Genomic DNA, 15,904 nt, shown 5'->3' on the forward strand with positions numbered 1-15,904 from the left:
ATCTCTGAACCAAAGGCTGAGTCAGGCCTTAAGACGTGGAATGGAAAGAGCCGTGAATGTGGGGCTTGGGACCTGAATGCTGGTGGTGTTCTCTCTCTCACTGGTCATTTTACTTCTCTGAGCCTCGGTTTCCATTCCTCAATAGTGACCAGAAGCCACACAGTGCCGCAGCCTCCGGGAGCAGCTCTGGGGATCCCTGTGTGAACGCTGTAGCAGAGTGCGGAGCATAGCCTAAGGCTCTAGCCGTCCAGCCCCTCCGCCCCTCCCTCCCTGTAAGCCAGTGAACAACCTCCCTTCCCTGCAGGGGGGCTGGGAGCAGACCGTGTGCGTAGGAACAGCCGCCGCCCCCTTTGCAGAAGGAGGTGCCCTCAGCCCTTAGCCTCAGTCCAGGGGCACAAATCTAGGCCGACCTGACCCAGCCAGGCCCTAACGGAGCCCTTCATGCTGGCTTATCAGCCGCTGGGGCTAGGGGCCACGTCAGCAGGCCACGTCCAGGGTTCCCCGGGACCCTCCACAGCGCTGCCCTGGCTGCAGCTTAAAGTGCGGTTTGTTTTCACCGTGCCTTCTTGGCTTGCTTGCTCCTCTATGGCGAGGCGGCCAGGCACCAAGGCCAAGTCGGTGGGATGGACTCGGAGCCCTGAGGAGCGGTCCCGAGGCACGAGCCTCTAGGGCACTGGCCCCTTTCTTCGCGTCTCCCTTCAGCCTGGGCGCAGAGGCCCTCCTTCAAATGTGGTTCACAGCTGCGTGGGCAGCGATGAGCCCGTGCTTCGCCAGGTGGATAAAAACTGAATGAACTGGGCTTCCCTGGTGGCGCAGCGGTTGGGAATCCGCCTGCAGATGCAGGGGACACGGGTTCGTGCCCCGGTCCGGGAAGATCCCACGTGCCGCGGAGCAGCTGGGCCCGTGAGCCATGGCCGCTGAGCCTGCGCATCCGGAGCCTGTGCTCCGCAATGGGAGAGGCCACAACAGTGAGAGGCCCGCGTACCAAAAAAAAAAAAAAAAAAAACTGAATGAACTGAGAGGAGTTGGAACTGTGCACGTGAGAGCAGGGGCCTTTGCTTGACAGGAACAACCGCAGATTCCCTTTGAAAAATCTGCTCCTCTCTGATCTAGGATTTGAGATGAAATGTGATTCAGTTGACATCATATTGACACTTCCAGGTTGGTGGACCTGCTTTTTCCCCACAGCAGGTGTGTCTGCCCTTCTGAGAGGTGGCCTGTGCCTCACCACAGCCCTGTGGCGGCGGGGGGACCCTAAGGTGAAGGGAGCAAGGCCAGGGCTGGGTGGGCTTCAGGGTTTTCCTCATCTCACTGCCCCAGTGCGGGCTCTTGATGGCCAGACTTTTGTCCCATTAGGTACCGTCCCTGCCTTCCCTGGCCTTGGAGCCAGTCTTCTCCCCAAATTCTGGGCTGAGGCTAAGGCTCTGCTCCTTTCGTGGCGGGCAGGAGGGGTGGTGAGCTCATTCCTGGAAAGGATTAGTCATCAGAGAGACAGGGACCGATCTGGGGGGGGCAGGACGGAGGACGGGCTCTATGTAAATGAGTCATCTTCCCTCCAGCTCCGAGGGCCCGAGCTTGACAGCTGCTCCAGCTTGGGCCCCGGGAGAGATTGGTAAGCGGGAGCTTCCTGGAGGCAGGAGTAGTTAACTGGCTTTTAATAACTCATTTTGCTGAATGATTTCTGGTGAGGAGAGAAAACCTTAATCCCACAGATGAAGCGTGCAGGGGGGGAGCAGGTTCAATCAGCCCCACTGGCGAGGAAAACAGCGCCGAGGTTCGAAGCTGATTCTTGGGGTCACTTGCCCATCACTCCTAAATTACCGAAACTTTCCTGATGTTAAAAATCCCCGACCTGCAGCCTGCGGGGTTCAGCCTTCTTTTCCTAGCCCCTCTGCCCTCTCAGCCATCCCCACACGCCCCCTGCTCTCAGCAAACAAAGATCATCCCAAAGGCCCCCAGAGAACAAGCAAAACTGAACAGGAGAATGGAAGGGTCCGCTTTCTCCATGTGACTTGTGTTTTTCTGTGTTGCCTCTTTGTCCTGAGTCAGGGAGCATCCAGCACGAGCCGAGCCCCGCGCCCGGCTGTGGTGGGAAGGAATCCAGCGCTGCGCCCTCAGGGAGCTGCCCATCTCGGTTACAATTTAGACAAACCCTCCAGCGGCAGCAAACGTCACAGCCCACGGTCTCAGCTTTCCCACCACGGAGCCACTCTCCGGCGTCCCCCTCCCCCATTGCCACCCTTGATTTCAGGATTGGAAAAGGTGGTGCCTCCCCACCCCCCCCAATCCCCCCACTCCCCACCCCTGGCGCAGGGACCAGAGCCTGAAGCCAGCCCAAAGGGGACGCTGCAACTCACCGGGGACCGCTGAGGTCACAGGGGCCCGGTGAGACGCAGGGACAGCAAGTTAGCAGTAGAGTCATCTTAGGTGTGTGTACGGGGTGGGGGGGGTGCTTGTCCTTTCCGCTGAAACTCCTAGTCCGTGGTTCGCCAGTTCCTTGCTCCACCTTCGGCTCTTCAGCTGCACTGTGAGGGCTGGGGCCTCGCCCGGGAGTTTCCCAGCTACGCTTGCTGCTTCTTGAGCGCACCAGGGAGCCACCTCCTCGTTTACTCCTCACAGCAACCTTACTAAGTAGGCGGTCATCAGGCCACTTTTAGGGGGAGAAATAACGTGTCCCCATTGGCCCATCAGCAAGTGGAGGCGTCAGAGCCTGACGCCACAGCCTCTGCTCTCAACTCTCCAAGAAAGCTGATGCTGGCCCTTCCCAAGCCTGCAGGAAGGGAGACTCCTTGAGTTTATCTTCTGCAGCTTGATGTTTCCAGGGTTTGTAAGTCTCTACAAGGCCAGACATGTTGCTGGATGCCGGACCCAGATGATGGAGAAGCTTCTTGCGGTGTCAGGTGACACCCTCACAGCCCCAGTGCTCCTGCAAGTTCAGCCTGAGTACAACGTGGATAGGAGGGTCTCCCAGCCTTGTCCTTCTCCTTCTGCCACAGGTTCCTCCACTTCATCGGCAAGAGTTACTAAACGTTGTCTGTGGGCTACACGCCAGGCTGCACGTGGGAACCAGCCAGGCTGAACCCAGCCCCTTACCCTGGCCCTGTGCACAGCGGTCTCCCAGCAGGGCACACCTTTCTCAAGCCCAGGCCTCTACTTCCTCCCTCTCGACATCCCATCCACCCTGAAAGACTGAACACAGATACCTCTTCCTCCATAAGACTCTCCCAGTCACTGCACCAGGAGAACATCAGCCCTGCTTCTGACCTAAGCTGGTCTGGGGACTAATTTAAATTTCCCAGGCAATTCCATTATGGAGCCAGAGTTAAGAACTGCTGCTCCAACCAAAAGCAAACTATGTCTCTTTCTTCCAAACTCTTGTGCATTTAACTTTCTCCCTTATCACATCGCAAGCTCCCTCCTCTAGTTTCACACCTGGGCTCTGCCACTTGCTTGCTCTGGGATCTGGGCAAGTTATTTAAGCTAAAGTGTCTTTATTAAGTGTGACTCAGTTTACTAATCTCACAAATGGGAATGATAATAGTTCCCATTGTAGTTCATCAAATCTAAGACACCATCAATTATACATGTACCAATAACATGAACCATTAAGAATTTAGAATGCTGCCAAATAAACTATGTCAAGTCATTGATCGTAAGATGCATCCTGATTTCAGGACTGTTAAAATTTGGGGAAAAAGGCTGTGACTTAGAATGAATGCTACCCAGTGCCTCACAGAGCTGTGAGGATGGAATATGCATCGATACACACGAAACTTTGGCACAGTGCCCGGAAATAGTGAGGGCTCAACACATTTCAGCTATTATTATCCCCTCCGCATTTCCATTTGTCACTAAAGTTCTACCAGCCTTCCTTTCATTCCCAACCCTCCCAAAAGGTTTGGCCAGGCTGGTCAGTTGTCCTCCTCAGGGGAAGGACTTGGAGAAGGATGACATGGGCAGCCTTGAGGTTCCAGGCCTGGCGCTCCAGTCCCAGGGAAGTGTCTCCTCTCAAGCGTTCAGCCCTCCTCCATGGAACGTGGCCAGAAGCTTCCCTGCTTCTCCCCAAGAGTCCGTGTCTCAGCTCCAACCACAGAGTAGCCCGATGGCAGCCCCACCCTCTGCCCACAGCCCACTCCACATGTCCCACTGTTCCCTGTTTGGAGAGGGAGAGGCGCTGGAAGACTAGGCTGCTGGCCTGGCCTTGGGTGGGCAAGGCCCAGTTCTGTGTGACCTTTAGGCTCCTTGATTGTTAAAGTGAGCCCGTTATCCCTCCTCCAGCCAGTCAGGAAGGATCCCGGGAGAGGGGGATGTTAGGAGACACTCCCCAAAGTAGCGTGCCCAGCAGACAAGTAGGGCCATGGCTAGGGCTGCCAGATTTAGCAGATGAAAATACAGGACTCCCAGTCAAATATGAATTTCAGAAAAACAACAAAGCATTTTTTAGTGTAAATATGGCCCGTGCAATGTTTGGGATGTACTTACATTAAAAAGTGATTTGTTTATCTGAAATTCATATTTATTTGGGAGTCCTGTATTTTATCTGATGAGTCCTAATGGGGCCTTTCCCCTCCTTTGCCCACCAACCCCACACCTCAGCTTTCTCACTCTCCCTGATATTTAACTCTCACCCTTGAGATGTTCTTGAAACTTTTATTTTCAGTTATTCAGTCAACAAATAGCTATCAGTGCCTAATTTATACATGATTCCCTTGCTCACTGTGGAGAATAGAAAGAAGAAGACTTTATTAAGGGCTTACTAATGTGCTAGACACTATTCTAAGTGTTTTGCACATATTGACTCAGTTGAATACAAAAATACAAATATTATCATTTCCACTTTACAGATAAGAAAAATAAGGCACAGAAAGGTCAATTAATTTGCTCAAAGACACGCAGCTAGGGAGTAGTGGAGCTAGGATTCAAACCTGAACGGCCCATATAACCTATAGTTCCAAATAGTCAATATAATTTGGTCCCTACTCCCAAGGGCTTCCCAATCTCACTGTGGAGACAGGGCCCTGAAGGTAATTAATACTATAAGTCATCTGTGCTCAAAATAAGGTTCACTGACCAGCTGCAGTGGCCTCACCTGGGACCAGGTTAGAAATTTTTTTTTTTTTTTTTTTTTTTTTGAGGTACGCGGGCCTCTCACTGTTGTGGCCTCTCCCATTGCGGAGCACAGGCTCCGGACGCACAGGCCTAGCGGCCATGGCTCACGGGCTTAGTTGCTCCGCGGCATGTGGGATCCTCCCGGACCAGGGCACGAACCCGTGTCTCCTGCATCGGCAGGCAGATTCTCAACCACTGCGCCACCAGGGAAGCCCTTGGGTTAGAAATTTTGAATTACGAGCCCCACCCCAGAAGCTACCAAGATCCCCAAGTGGGTCCTAGATAATCGAGTTTGAGAGTCACTGCTCCAAACAAGTAGAGTGACAGTCTGTTCATTCACTCAGCAGACGTAGCCCAACACCTTCTACATGCCAGGCACTGAAAAGGCATTGCAGTGTTGCAGTGACTTTCTAAAACGTGGGAAATCCTCAAGAATGTTTTTAAATGCCTCATCCTTAGTTCTTCATGAGGATAGAGTATGGCATTTCCCAAATATTACTCTTTGAAATACTAGAGTCACCTGAGGTGACTAAATACATTTGGGGGTCAAATTAGCTTGGGGAACACTGGATAGTGTTAGCATAGCCCTGGTGGTTTCATAAATCACATTAACACGGTGAGCGCTCTAAAAAGTCCAGCAGTAAATAAACATGTTTCACTTTACTTAAAATTTCTTTTTCTTAATCATGGGCATTCTCTCCACCTTGCATTAAGTCTACTGTCTCATCTTGAGGAACACCCATTGGCAGGTTGTATTACAGTAGACAGAGAGGGCTCCCATCAGGAGGTCGACGTTCTACAGATGAAGAAATAGAGGCTCAGAGGAGTTACAGTGACTTGCTTCGATCACTTGGCTGATAGAGGCTACAACAGCAGTCAAAGCCTTGAGTTCAAGTCTGATACCATTTCCTTGACCCTGGGATGTTTAACCAGGCCCTTAACCATCGGCACCAGCTGGAGTGTGGTTGGTTGCCTGTCACAGGAGGCTTAGGCAGGAAAAGAGATTTATGGGCTCATGTAACTGGAAGTCCAAGGGTAGGTCAGGCAGCCTGGCCAGTTTGATTGGACAGCTCATTAGGGTTTTCAGGATACTTCGGCAGCCTTCTGCAGTGTCAGCTTCATCTAAGGCTGGCTCCTCGTGGCCACAGGTGGCCGCCAACCACTCCTGGGGCCACCTCCTGCTCCCTCCACACCCAGGGAAGCTCTTAAAAGTGAGAAGCATTTAAGGACTTCCCTGGTGGTCCAGTGGTAAAGAATCTGCCTTCCAATGCAGGGGACGTGGGTTCGATCCCTGGTCGGGGAACTAAGATCCCACACACCACAGGGCAACTAAGCCCACGGGCCTCAACTAGAGAGAGAGAAAGAAAGAAAACCCTGCATGCCACAACTAGAGAGGGAGAAGCCCACGCGCCGCAACGAAAGATCCCTCATGCCTCAATGAACATCCCACATGCCGCAACTAAGACCCAGTGCAGCCAAAGATAAATAAAATAAAATGAATAAATAAAATAAATATTTTTTTTAAAGTGAGACGTATTTAACCCAGAAACTATCAGAGAAACTCTCCTCTCGTCTGATTGTCCTGAATGGGGTCACATGCCCATTCCTGAGAAAGTCTCTGTAGCCGTGAAAATGGCCTGCACTGATTGGCTTAGGCCTATCCATCCTTGAGCCAGTCATGGTAAGGGACTGGATTTTCCTGATTGGCCTAGACTAATGGCGCCCACCCCTGGCAGTTGGGTCAGTTCTCCAAGGGGCCTGGCTGCTACACCTTAGATTGAGGGGTGGGTTGATGGTTGTTAAGGAGACAGCTGCAATGTCCACAAAAAGGGTTTTAGGTCACTTGAAATTTAAGCCAACAAATCATGATGTATATTTTAAATATCTTACAGTTTTATATGTCAACTATAACTCAATAAAGCTGAAATTTTTTTTTTTTTGCGGTACACGGGCCTCTCACTGTTGTGGCCTCTCCCGTTGCGGAGCACAGGCTCCGGACGCGCAGGCCCAGCGGCCATGACTCACTGACCCAGCCGCTCCGCCTCATGCGGGATCTTCCCGGACCGGGGCACGAACCCGTGTTCCCTGAATCGGCAGGCGGACTCTCAACCACTGCGCCACCAGGGAAGTCCTGAAATTTTTTTTTTTTTTTAAGAAATTTAAATCAAAATATTTGAAATTGGACAGATTCCAACCAGTAGGGTCATCAGGGATACAGCATAATATTGTTTCTTAAAGGAAGGGCTTTAGCACATTCACATTAGAATCATCAGAGGACACTTGTTAAAATGTAGATTCCTGGGTCCCTCTAAATAAGCCTCTGGAGTGGGACCTGCCTTGGAATCTGCATTTTAATCATGCATCCCAGTTGCTTGGATCAGCTCTGGTTTACACCTGCTGTCCTGGGGTAATTATTTGTTCTCAAAAGTATCTCAGATTGGATTATAAATTATATTTCCCCTCCACCATGTTGATACTGCAGAGCCAGTGGGAAAAAGCCCCCAAGGTGATGAGCTCAGGCTTCCCATCTGGCGCAGTGGAAAGGGCTTCAGGGTCAGCTCAGACACTTAGAAACGGTAACTCGGCCGAGTATCTTCAGTTCCCTTGGCCCACGTCCTTGCCTGCATTGTTGGGGTTGATGATGCGTCCCTCTCAGGGTGGTTGGAGGGACTGGATGAGGGGACATGCGTCCAGTGTCCAGCACAGAGGCTGCCACCCAGGGCCCAATTCAGACCAGTGCTGGTCTCTCCATCTCACTTCCAGGCTCTCGGAGCTGAACTCCAGAGGCCCTGTCACCAGGGCCCCATTTGCGAAGGCGGCACCAGACAGGCTGTGGGAATGAGCTTCACAACTTTTGTCAAAGTGGCATAATAGGGCTTCCCTGGTGGCGCAGTTGTTGAGAGTCCGCCTGCAGATGCAGGGGACACGGGTTCGTGCCCCGGTCCGGGAAGATCCCACATGCCGCGAAGCGGCTGGGCCCGTGAGCCATGGCCGCTGAGCCTGCGCGTCCGGAGCCTGTGCTCCGCAACGGGAGAGGCCACAACAGTGAGAGGCCCGCGTACCACAAAAAAAAAAAAAAAAAAAAAAAAAAAAAAAGTGGCATAATAAAGCCCCCAAGTGTCTGCTCTTTGCAAACTGGGATGGCAGATCAATTGTGGCATAAACAAAATAGAGGCTTGGTGCGAACCCGGGGACAGATTACGCCTGCCTCCGCAGGGTGTGAGTGGGGGAAAGGGGGATTTTCGGGGTGGCTGGGTTTGTCTTTTCTCTGGCTGAAGCTTCAAGGCCCCTCTCCAGAGCCAGCCTGGCTCCCCAGAGCTTGGGGGACTGTTCTTCCACCCTGGGAAGCATCTGGCTAGGCAGCAGCAGCGGGCACGGACCCTACTGCCCTCGGCAAGAAGCCCGGCCCAGGGGTCTCAGCAGCCCAGAGCTCTGAGCCTCTTGGCGTTGATGGGGCAGGAAGGTAGACTGTGCCCCCTCCGCCCTGCCTCTGGAGCTGAGCCGACGTGGGTCTGTAGGAAAGCAAAGGGAGGTGAAGTGGGCACAGGAGCCAGACCTCAGGAATCGGGGCAGTGAGAGGGACACTTGTGTTGGGTGCCCTCTGTGCCAGACAGAGAACCTCCTGACCTGCCTGTCCCCTTCATTCTGGGCAGAGAGCGCCACAGCCAGTCAAGCGCTTGGCATCATTTGGGGCCTGGAAGTTACAGCCATGAGGACACCTCAGGACAGGTCTGGCCCAGCCTCTGCATGGGGGCAGCAGGGTAAAGCTGTACCCTGGCCCAGGGCTGAGCCACTGGCTGCAGAGGGGTGGGGAGCTGTGCAAAACCTCTAAGAAGGCAGCCCGGATCCTCTGTGCGGGTGTCTGTCTGGTTTTCCACCAGAGCGCTGAGTGCAGCCCGAGGCCTGCCAAACCAGGTGTTCAGTAAGCGTTTGCTGGAAAAAGCAATGAGCAGGTAGATGATGGGGCTCCAGGTGCATATGTGGTGGTGCTGTTGTGTAGAGGCCCTGGCAAAGGCCACAGCCCTGTGGGGAAGCGGAAGCGTGGGTGGAAAAACAAGTCTCATTCTGGGTTCTGTCATCCGGGGAAGAGGCAGATCCTCAGCAAGAAACCCAGACTCTAAAGGGGGTGCTGGGGCAGGAGCTCAATCATGGAGGAGTTTGGAGGAATCTGAAGATGGTCCCCGAGAGTGGAGATGGCTTTTGACTCGGGTAGGTCAGGCAGGGGCAGTCCTGTCAGGAGCCCGGGGGGCAGATGAGTCCCCTGCCTGGGGGCAACCGGCTGGATTTTGGGCCAGAAGCAGTGGTCCCTCCGGTGCCTCACTCCTTCTGCTGTCCCCAAGCCCTGGGTTGAGTCTGGTTTGAATTGCCCCGCTGTCTTAGCTGTGCCACGGGAAGGGGGATGAGTCCACCTTGGTGAAGACGTTAAGGGACGAGCGGTGGCCCCCTCTCCCCAGCAACCGTCAGCGGAGAGAGAGCCACAAGAGGAGAGTGGACTCTTGGGGACAGGAGTTACAACTGAGGGTCAGCCACCCTGCCCACGTGAAAGTGCTCTCCCCGCTGCCAGCCCTCTTGGTTTTCTAAGAGGCATGGAGGCCCTGCGGTGCCCTCGGATGACAGTCCAGGGTGGCAGAGAGAAGGTGGATGTTAGACACCAGCCAACCTGGGTTTCAGGCTCAGCCCCAACATCTCTGGGCTGTGTGGCCATGGCAACTACTTAGCCCCTTGACCCGAGGTCTCCTCATCTGTTAAACAGGGGTGTGCCTCCCTCACAGGTTGTAGAGATGGAGCGAAACGAGACCTGCGGAGCTGGCACTGTGCGTGGTGGGCCTTTGGAAACGGTTTATTAAATGCGCTGGCACGGGAAATGGCTTTGTCTTCATCTATTATGAAGAATTCTCCTTTGGATTCCTTAACAACATCTTGGATAGATGCTAGAGTTTTCCAAATAATTTTTTTTAAGTACCACCAGTTTTAAAATTGAGACCCATTCTCAGATGTGCAACCCAATCTAAATCCCATCTTCAAATTCACTTCTAATCAAAGCTCAGCCTCTCCCTCCAGGTCGGGCCTGGCCCCCGGCTCAGGGACCTGCAGTGTGGGAGGAGTCATCGGTTTGTTTCCTCTTGGTCTTACATCACTGGTGCCACTATCATCCTTTCTTAGCTTTTGCTGGTGGCATCACAATGCCCACTGCTAGGACAGACATGCCCTTTCGTGGAGCTCACATGGGTCTTTGGAGATTCCTCCCCAATAAAGGGACCACTGCCCTGCACCTTTCCCTGAGCGGGTGGTGCTTCCTGTGACTACGTTGCATGCTGTCTGTCCCCTTCCCTCCACCCCTCAGGCACCCTTGATCCAGCAGGCAGCCCTCCCGGGCAGAGTCTCTTCAGATGTGGCTGACATCTGCAGAGCCTTCTTGACCCATGTCACTCTCCCCCATCCTTGGTGCAAGGTGCCCTGGGAGTATAGACTGCTCCCACTGGTGCCCTCTTCCTGTCCCTGCCTCTGTGGGCTGATCCGGTCAGCCTCTGACCCAGAGAACTATCCAGCACAGCGTCAGACTCCAGGAGACACCTCTGGCTCTCCCGAAACCCTCACCATGCTCCACTCCAGTGCTCCTGGGTAAGCTTTCAAGTCTCTGCAGCTCAGCCAGCATCCACTGGGAAATGAGCTGCCAGGCTGCCCTTGCTGCAGCCTGACGTTCTCTTCACCATCACCACCACCACCATCTCTAGACCTGTGGGTGCCACAGCACCCCTCCTACTTCAGGACCGTCTCCCATTATCCCTGGATAATTTCTAACCTTTCTGTACAGCCTGGAAGTGGGTAGTAGGGGTTACTAGTCACCAGACCCATTTTGCTGTTTTAATCGATATGACATAGATGTATCTAAAACTTCTCTTTAGAATGAGGGCTAACATATTACATGTCACTCTTAGCTTTAAGACTTTAGCTGAGGGCTTCCCTGGTGGCGCAGTGGTTGAGAATCCGCCTGCCGATGCAGGGGACATGGGTTCGTGCCCCGGTCCGGGAGGATCCCACATGCCGCGGAGCGGCTAAGCCCGTGAGCCATGGCCGCTGGGCCTGCGCGTCCGGAGCCTGTGCTCCGCAACGGGAGAGGCCACAGCAGTGAGAGGCCCGCATACCGCAAAAAAAAAAAAAAAAAAAAAGACTTTAGCTGAAAATTCTCAAAAATAGGAAAATCCCATTCAATGTCCTCTTAGGCATAGTATTAATATTCCAGGCTCAGGATTTTTCATTTCTTTAGGAATTTAGCCAAGTGATTCCCCTATGAGAGGTGTTGTTTTCCCTTCATGAGTAGCAGCAGTGCTGTGTATGATGGTCTAAGCACGAAGCTAGAAGCCAGGACACATGTATGGCATCTGTCCCCCACAAGCTCTAGGTCATGTCCCCTCTGCCCCTGCTACCTCACCTACACAGCGAGGGGCAGGCCAGAATTAAGGTCCCTCACAGTTCTAATAGTCTAGGCATTTTGAAGTTTTTCTTATCATGACAGTACAAAAAAATCATAAAACACACAATTTGAAAGTTATTATACAACGAACACCCATGTAACCACCACCCAGATCAACAGATTTCCAGCACCCCAGAGTCCCCCTGGGTCCCCTTCTAGTCACCACACCCTGCCATCCCCAGAGGAAACCCCAATTCTGACTTTTATCAAAATTACTTCCTCGATTTCCCTTATAATTTTGCCAGCCAAGTATGCATCCCTAAAAAGATACTGTAGCTTGGTTTTGCCTGGTTTTGAATTTTATACAAATGGAATACTTCTTTTGTGTCCAGTTTCTTTTGTTTAACATTCTTTTTGTGAGATTCATTCATGTTGTTGCAAGTAGCAGTGGTTTGTGCTTTTTCTTTGCTGTATAGTATTTCCTTGTATGAACAGACCATGAGTTAGGCTGTTGGACACTTGGGTTATCAGCCTAGGACTTTTTATAAATATACACAAATACAAACACTCCCACTCCACGTACAGTCATATCGATTCAGAGCTGATTTCTTCATGAATTCAAGAACTTAAGTTTGGCTTTAAAGTGTAGCAAAATCCCTGTATTGAGTTCCTGGTTACACTGCTAGTTTGGCTTTTTTCACACTCTTACAACCAAATTCTGAATCTAGGGACATAATCCATCCTCCTCAACAGAGGTATCATGATAAGATTTTCTCTTAACTTGAGTCAGTAAGCATAAGATGAAGACAATGTCGGGCAACTGGGCATTTCCTCCAAGGAATCTAGAAAATGATTAGCATACAAGTTTAAGGGATCGTTCTGAAAAAATCTTTCTCTGGCCTTTTTAGGGAAATGGTAAGCCACCCCTTTCCCAGAGCTGGTGCCACTCCATAAGAGTGCACAGGTAGGGCTTCCCTGGTGGCGCAGTGGTTGAGAGTCCGCCTGCCGATGCAGGGGACACGGGTTCATGCCCCGGTCCGGGAAGATCCCACATGCCGCAGAGCGGCTGGGCCCGTGAGCCATGGCCGCTGAGCCTGTGCGTCCGGAGCCTGTGCTCTGCAACGGGAGAGGCCACAACAGTGAGAGGCCCGCGTACCGCAAAAAAAAAAAAAAAAAAAAAAAAAAAGAGTGCACAGGTAGACCTCCTGACATCGGGCATGCATTAAAGAGGGATGCCCCTGAACTTCTGCTACAGAGGTGTTGACAGGTGCTATTGTGCCACTCAGACAGATGATGCATTTTCTGCTCAGACTCCAGGAAGCAGTGGATCTTCATGCTAAGGGATTACATCCCCCCCCCCATAACCAGAGGCAGGCAGCATGGGTCCCACAAGGACATCAAAACCGGCAGCTGGCTGAGAGCTCAGGCTGGAGGTGCAGAGCTGCCACTCTGCACTGCCCTGGATGACAGGGGGCCGAGCATCCTGGCGGGAAGCCAAGGCTTCTGCAGAAATTAGTTGATAAAGAAGCTCCCTTAAAGACTGTGCTCTGAACGAATGGGTAAATTAAGACTTAATTACAAGAGTCAGGGGCTTCCCTGGTGGCTTAGTGGTTGAGAGTCCGCCTGCCAATGCAGGGGACACAGGTTTGTGCCCCGGTCCGGGAAGATCCCACATGCCGCGGAGCGGCTGGGCCCGTGAGCCATGGCTGCTGAGCCTGCGCGTCCGGAGCCTGTGCTCCGCAACGGGAGAGGCCACAACAGAGAGAGGCCCGTGTACCGCAAAAAAAAAAAAAAAAAAAAAAAAAAAAAAAAAAAAAAGAGTCAAAGCACTGAGCAGCTGCCCTGGAACAGAGCAGACCTGTCAGGATAAAAGCCACTCCAGACACACGGCAGCCCAGGACCCAGCGGGGCCAAAACCTTTCCCTTGGCTACAAGTGTGAGCAAGGGTGATGGTGGTCCTTGGGTGAGAAGGAGCTGATGTCCAATGGCAGAGCCACGCTTACTCTCTGAAGGTTGGGGACTCATTCTCAAACAATCCATTTGTCAGTTTCATAAACCCCTTTTCAGAGACCATCAAATATAGCTACCTGGACTGAACACACCCTACCTGGTCCCCAGCAATGCCATAAAATGAAGCCTTTATGGAAGTCTGTCCTAACAAGGCCCAGGTGTGCCACTGATACGTTAAAAAAACGATTTGAGGGATGGGAGACCAGGTGACACTTGTTCGGTTTGAGGGCATCACAGCAGTTTGCATCTGTGCAGTGGTTTCTGTTTTGTGTGTCCTGAAGGGTCCCTCCTAGTGACCATCTTGCCTCACCCATGTTGATTTATAGATCCCCCCGCCAGACGAGAGGCCATGTCTCCTCCATCACTTTAGGGGTTGCCCAGATTAGGAACCATATCAAGGGAGAGAAATGTCTAAATACCACTTGAGCGATGCCACTCAGCATAAGAGCCATGTCAGCACCTGCAGATGCCTGCCCCGCGCAGGGTGGGGACCACCTGCTCAGCCAGGACCTCGCTGACCCCTGCTCTGGTCTCCACAGGTTTCGGCATGACCACCCCCGCAACGGTGGGCGGGAAGGCCTTCCTCATCGCCTACGGGCTGTTCGGCTGTGCCGGCACCATCCTGTTCTTCAACCTCTTCCTGGAGCGCATCATCTCGCTGCTGGCCTTCATCATGCGCGCCTGCCGGGAGCGCCAGCTGCGCCGCAGCGGCCTGCTGCCCGCCACCTTCCGCCGCGGCTCGGCGCTCTCGGAAGCCGACTGCCTGGCCGGCTGGAAGCCCTCGGTGTACCACGTGCTGCTGATCCTGGGTCTGTTCGCCGTGCTGCTGTCTTGCTGCGCCTCGGCCATGTACACCAGCGTGGAGGGCTGGGACTACGTGGACTCGCTCTACTTCTGCTTCGTCACCTTCAGCACCATCGGCTTCGGGGACCTGGTGAGCAGCCAGCACGCCGCCTACCGGAACCAGGGGCTCTACCGCCTGGGCAACTTCCTCTTCATCCTGCTCGGCGTGTGCTGCATCTACTCGCTCTTCAACGTCATCTCCATCCTCATCAAGCAGGTGCTCAACTGGATGCTGCGCAAGCTGAGCTGCCGCTGCTGCGCGCGCTGCTGCCCGGCGCCCGGCGCGCCCCTGGCCCGGCGCAACGCCATCACCCCGGGCTCCCGGCTGCGCCGCCGCCTGGCCGCGCTCGGCGCCGACCCCGCGGCCCGCGACAGCGACGCCGAGGGCCGCCGCCTGTCGGGCGAGCTCATCTCCATGCGCGACCTCACGGCCTCCAACAAGGTGTCGCTGGCGCTGCTGCAGAAGCAGCTGTCCGAGACGGCCAACGGCTACCCGCGCAGCGTGTGCATCAACACGCGCCAGAACGGCTTCTCGGGCGGCGTGGGCGCGCTGGGCATCATGAACAACCGCCTGGCCGAGACCAGCGCCTCCAGGTAGACGCGTGCCTCGCCGCGCCACGGACACTCACCAGGCTGGGGTGCAGCCGGGCGGCGTTTGCTTTCCTTCTCTCAGACGCTGGCGCTTTCTTAACCTTTATCCAATAAAATGAAACCAAAAAAAAAAATTTTTTTTAAAGAAATACTATTTGGCCTGATGTTATCAAGGGCAGGTTTTGGGAGAGCCTGTTTTCCTTATGGGCTCCCTCTTGGAGAACTGTGGTCCCCAGCAGATTCTCCTCCAGGGAGAGAAAAAGTGGCACCCCAGACCCTCGCCCGGTGCACACGGCAGTGAGAAGAGTGCCACCCCTGGGTTTTGCAGACTGGCACTAAACCCCATCTCGATGCACGTAAGCAGCTGGCAACCCCACAGCATATGGTGCAACTTTTCATGGCTCTGAATTACCTCCGCAGCATTTAGAATCCTGGCCCAGCCCAGCAGCTTCCTTCTGGTCGTCAGAAGTGATATAGTCACAGTTATGACAGGTGGGGATGGGGAGAGCCATATGTTGCCTCCTGATGTATATATATAGTACAGCCGCTACACACAGAGAATGGCGTAGTATTATGCAATGGGATGAAACATAGCACCAACTTGCGGACTGTGGCATTTCCCAGAGATTTGGGAATTGCAGTGGAAAGGGGCTCAGCAGGCCTTTCTCAGCCTGGAGTTAGTCCACTTAGCACAGCACACAGGGCAACTCTTTTTAAAGAGGGAAAGCCTGGAGTGGCCTGCAGGGCCAGGAGCACTCAGGCTGCAGGAGCCCAGCTCCGCTTCAGCTGGCTCATCTCTGAGGCTCAGGGCACATCTCTGAATCTCCTCAACGCTCCTTCCTTTCACCAGCATCATCCACAGGAATGCTTTTCGTTATTAGCCAGGAATGTCTGAGTCTTCTCAGACAAGATTTTTCTTTGTTGGTGTGGATTGTT

At 53.3% G+C, this 15,904-nt stretch overlaps 1 protein-coding gene across 1 annotated transcript in view; it reads left to right on the forward strand.

Moving 5' to 3' along the window:
- The window catches only part of KCNK12 (potassium two pore domain channel subfamily K member 12), a 55,557-nt gene extending 40,438 nt beyond the window's left edge, over positions 1-15,119 (forward strand). The window contains exon 2 of the mRNA XM_059078324.2: positions 14,074-15,119. Within this exon, the coding sequence (XP_058934307.1) occupies positions 14,074-14,975 (902 nt within the window). The 3' untranslated portion in view covers positions 14,976-15,119. The remainder of the gene's footprint in view (positions 1-14,073) is intronic.
- Positions 15,120-15,904: the final 785 nt, after the last annotated feature.

The sequence above is a fragment of the Kogia breviceps genome, chromosome 11, assembly GCF_026419965.1.
Source record: "Kogia breviceps isolate mKogBre1 chromosome 11, mKogBre1 haplotype 1, whole genome shotgun sequence".
Classification (NCBI taxonomy): domain Eukaryota; kingdom Metazoa; phylum Chordata; class Mammalia; order Artiodactyla; family Physeteridae; genus Kogia; species Kogia breviceps.